Source organism: Octodon degus, unplaced genomic scaffold (assembly GCF_000260255.1).
Source record: "Octodon degus isolate 3935 unplaced genomic scaffold, OctDeg1.0 scaffold00030, whole genome shotgun sequence".
Lineage (NCBI taxonomy): Eukaryota > Metazoa > Chordata > Mammalia > Rodentia > Octodontidae > Octodon > Octodon degus.
Window position 1 is genome coordinate 3,132,176 of NW_004524606.1, and position 5,058 is coordinate 3,137,233.

The window sequence follows — 5,058 nt, forward strand, 5'->3', positions numbered from 1 at the left end:
AAAAAAAGAAGAAGGTCTAATGTCTAATTTCTTAAGATTGTAATAGAAAGACTTTAGGATGTAACAGAAAGGCTAGTAATATATATTGGTCAGAATGCAGAGAAAATGGAACCTGTGGACATTGCTGGTGTGACTGTAAAGTGGTACAGCTGCTGTGAAGAGCAGCTTGGCAGGTCCTCCCAGAATTAAACATATGACTCAGCAGCTCAGTTCCTAGGTAAGCACTCTGTGAAAATGATTGCACACAAATACTTGTACGTGAATGTTCACAGCACCATTCCTACTAGCCAAAAGGTAGGAACAACCCAGGTGTCCACCAACTGATGAATGGGTGAATAGTTTAGGGTATAGCCCTATGGTGGAATACTATCCATCCATTAAAAAGGAATAGATGTCTGATATGTCCTTCAATATAGATGGACCTCAAAATCAATATTCTGGATGAAAAAAAAAAAGCCAGACACAAAAGGCCAAAAATGCTAAATGATTTTTGGGGGAAATGACTAGAACAGGTGAATCTGTAGAGACAAAAGGTAAATTAGCTCTTTCCCATCTTGCAAGATGGCAGGTGAAAAATCTGAGAAGCCAGAAACTAAAGAAAGAAACCCGAAGCCAAAAAGGCTGCTGCCAGTAAAAAGGGTAAGGTGAAGGCAAAAAAGTCGAAGAAGAGGTGGCCCCACTGCAGCCAAAATCCTGTCCTGGTTAAAGGAATTGGTAGGTACTCCGAACCTGCTATGTATTCCAGAAAGGCTTTGTACAAGAGAAAGTGTACAGCTGTTAAATCAAAGGTTGAGAAGAAAAAAAGAGAGTTCTTGCTATGATCACAAAACCAGTTGGTAGGGACAAAAATGGAGGTACCCGGGTGGTTAGGCTTCAAAAAATGCCTAAATCCTACCCTACTGAAGATGTGCCCTGAAAGCTCTTGAGCCATGGCAAGAAACCCTTCAGTCAGCATGTGAGGAAACTTCAAGCTAGCATCACTCTCGGCACCATCTTGATCATCCTCCCTGGGTGTCACAGAGGCAAGAGAGTGGTCTTCCTGAAGTGGTTGGCCAGTGGTTTGCTACTGATGACCAGGGCTCTCAGCCTTAATCATGTTCCTTTATAAAAAACACACCAGAAATTTGTCATTGCCACCTCTACAAAAATTAATATCAGCAAAGTAAAAATTCCCAAAAGCCTCACTGATGCTTACTTCAAGAAGAAGCTGCGGAAACCCAGACACCAGGAGGGCAAGTTCTTCAACACCAAGAAAGAGAGATACCAGATTTCAGAGCAGCACAAGGTGGATCAGAAAGTGATGGATTCACAGATTTTAGCAAAGATCAAAGCTGTTCTCAGCCCCAGGGCTACTTGCAATCCATTTTTGTTCCAAAAAATGGAATTTATTCTCTTTTTTTTTTTTTTTTTAATTTTATTTATTTATTTGAGAGAGAGAGAGAGAGGCCAGCTCAGCCCACCAGGGGGCGGGCTGGCTGGCATGTGGTGCTGGGGGATTGAACCGCGGTCCCTGATGCTTTTGCTAAGCTTGTTCTAAGTAGGTGCTTTAGACCACTGAGCCATCTCTCCAGCCCCGGAATTTATTCTTATAAATTAGTGTTCTAATTTTTTTTTACTAAGAACCTAATTAAATAACTGATACATTTAACAAAAAAAGTTAAATTAATGCTTGTCGGGGCTGAAGAGATGGCTCAGTGGAATAAGCGCTTCCCTGGCAAGTACAAGGGCCTGAGTTCAATCCACAGTTCCGCAAAAAAAGAAAAAAAAAAAAATTAATGCTTGTCAAGGGCTGGGGAACAAAGAAGCAGTGATTCCTAATAGGTAAAAGGTATCTTTTGGGTTGATGCAAATTTTCTAGGATTAAATAATGGTGACAGGTGCACAATTTTGTAAAAATACAAAGAAGCCACTGAATCGAACATTTGATAAACATGAGTTTTATGGTGAGTTACTTCTCAGCCAAGAACAATGCCTTTGGGGTGTTTCTACTTCAGAGAAGGCCAGCAGTGGCTGAAGTGGTGGAGCCCCAGACACTGTGCCTGCAGGAGACAATCTGATGTTAGTGGTGTGGGGAGTGGGTAGCGTATTCTTCCCTACATGTGTACACTCCTGTTTCTGATGCCTGTAAAAGTATCTGAAAGAGTCCAGAAGACAGTAAGCGAAGTGAAACCTAAAGCACAGAACTGGGCTTAACCTTTGTACTTTGAAAGAATCACAAAGAAAATTGAAAATGTTTCAGCAAGACTGGGTGGAGGGATTCTTTAGAGAGATGGCTGACCTAGTCACAAAATCCACAGGGCTGCATTTTAGTTCAGAACAACCTAGATGGGAATGGGTGATGAGAACATATGCATTACTTGACTACTCTTCTTGTATCAGTATATGTTCATTAAGGCAGAGAGGGACAGACATGGGACACACATAGGTGTAGATGAGATTTTGGAGAAGAATGAAGCCCATAACAGTGCTGTTCACACTACTTATAGGGATAGACCATGTACAGAAGGACACACAGAGACCCAGTCACCTTTAAAGAGAACCAAGGCTAGGTTGGAGAGACCTTCTCTGGACTACGCTCTTGCATAGTGTTGACTGCCCTGTCACATTTATTACATTACTTTGTCATAATGTCAGCATGAGGAGGAATGGCAAGTTTGGCCTTGAATACTGAGGACACGAGGAACTTGGCAAATCCTGTCCCCTACCCAAGAGTGGCCTCTGAGGCATCTGGGTCCACATGATGCCAGAAGAAGACTGTCTTGCAGGATCCACTTTTAGCCTTCAGAAAACTCACCATATTCTTGTGGTAGGGAGTATCAGCCATGTGCCTACCTGCCAGCTCTCCTGATTCCTTGTCAGCTGACCCAAGTGTGCCCAACCTTGGGAGGAACCAGCTCCCAGCCAGCTCTGTGTTCATGAGGAGAAACAACAATACTCTGTAGAATTTTTTGTTGCTAAGCTAGGATGTGCAGGAGCTTAGGTGCATTTGATGCACTTTAGACATACAAAATTTTCCACTTAGTATATTTCTCAGAATATAACCCCTTCATAAGACAAGGAGCATCTGCACAGGGTGTGTGTGTGTGTGTGTGTGTGTGTGTGTGTGTGTGTGTGTGTGAATGTGTTGAAGGATGGTATAGTCCTAGCAGGACTTAAGTGTACAAACCAGTGAGCTACTGGGTCCATCTGCTTGTGAATAACATAACAAGAAGGTGGGGACTCAGTGCACATTTCCTTGTTGTAGCACATACTAAAATTAGGAGATTAGATTAATTACTGTCTCTCTGTTGGTTTGTGGACTTTCCAGAGTAGGCTCTTGTCTCTTGTACATTTTTTCCTAGCACTAACGATTAACTCCAGGTGCTCTGCATGAAGCTATATCCTTAGTCTGATGGGGCAAGACAGACTCCATTTTCTTTCTGTATCTCCATTTTAATGAAAATCACTTAAGTTCACTCAAACTATAGATAAACTCGCTCCCTCTTATCCCCTCCCCTGTAGCTAACTATAACCCACTGAGGAAAACTAGACCATGAAAAAGGAGGCAAACAGAACATCTTAGGAAGTAAGGTGAAAGTCAAACCTCAATATTGTATGGCCAGCAACTGGTCTACAGTACCTGAAAAATGTAAGAACATAAATCTTGTAGTAATTGTGTGGCATGAAAAATGTGGTTGCTATGGATACCTAAGAAGTATATATCCTGAAAACAAAGTTCAGGCTGGAACCTACAATTTGGGAGTGCTGACCTAAATGGTCTCAAGCTCACAATAAAAGATTCCTTGTTCCAACACACTCATCTCTCTTGTGTGGATTTGTCTTTACTTGATGTCATCTTCCACTACAAGTTCTTTTCACCTTTTATTTTTCAGACAGGGTCTTGCTAAGTCACTAACGTGCCCATACTGGACTTGAACTTGCGATCTCCTACCTCAGTCTCCCAGAGTACTAGGATTATAGTATGCACTACCACTCCTGGCTGTTTCACTCTCATTTATATCTACAATGTGTGGAACAGTACCACCACCCAAGGTGGCCTCAGGCTCTTGTGGGAGGAATGAAATGAGTAGAGACTCCAGGCTTCACAGTTTACCCACCATGATGTGTCCTTGTCACTCCCTGGACAAAGCCTGGGGATAATGAAGCTCCTCTGTGCCCCACTGTGGAATCCAGCCATGCGACAGCAGGTGCAAATTGGTGGTCTAGATTTCCTAGCCTGGGGGAACAGGGAGGCGTCCCTGGGGTGTCTCTCCACCTACCTGGTCCAGGTCATAGAGCAGCTGTAGGGGACTCTTCCTCTCCCCACCAAGCCAGAGGGAGCCCAGGGCCCTGTTTTCAAATGCTGTTGAGTGCAAGGAAAGAAGTATCACCATGGGTCTGGGAAGATGGCTCAGTAAAGTAAGAGCTTCCCTGGAAAATGTGAGGGCCTGAGTTCAATCCCCAGTTCTGCCAAAAAAAAAAAAAAAAAAAAATCACTGTTGCATCAGGTGGGCTAGCCCTAAACTACCAGGGTATGGTCATCCCACTTAGGATACATCTTTTCTGGAACTCAGTCCTACCGTTCTGCTGGGTGTTTGGTGGAGTAAAGATATTGATGGGGGCCCTAATTTATCAGGGCAGTATTCTTTGAGTCTGTTTTGCCCCCATACCCTGTCCTCTAAAGCTGGAGGGTGCCAGATAAGAGGGAAGGAATACCCAGCCCACCAGCTTTCTGGGAAGGGGTCTGAGCTCCAGCCTTACCATCTTCAGTCCCTTCATCTCATACCCGTGTCCCCGCCACCTCCACATTTGTAGAGCCCTGAGGGGCTCACCAGTCTGGCTGGCTTTCCAGCACTCCTGGCCCTGGATGTAGGCATCCAGGAAGGGCTAAGTAGTATCACTGAGATTCAGGCCTAGCTCAAAAGTTGACAATTTTTAAATTCATAAGAAAATTGACCGGCGGGACCAGTCCCAGCCCAGGCGCAGCGTGGGCCGGACCCTCTCCCACCCCCTCGGGCCGCCCCACCACCACTCCGCCATACCTCCCTCACCCCTCCCGCCCAGTAGAAATTTCTGCAG

At 44.4% G+C, this 5,058-nt stretch overlaps 1 protein-coding gene across 2 annotated transcripts in view; it reads right to left on the reverse strand.

The window, feature by feature from the left end:
- The window catches only part of Chst13 (carbohydrate sulfotransferase 13), a 22,918-nt gene that overhangs the window by 3,038 nt on the left and 14,822 nt on the right, over nt 1-5,058 (reverse strand). For both annotated transcript variants that reach the window (XM_004629538.2, XM_023713340.1), the window contains one exon: nt 4,260-4,342. In XM_004629538.2, the coding sequence (XP_004629595.1) occupies nt 4,260-4,342 (83 nt within the window). The remainder of the gene's footprint in view (nt 1-4,259; nt 4,343-5,058) is intronic.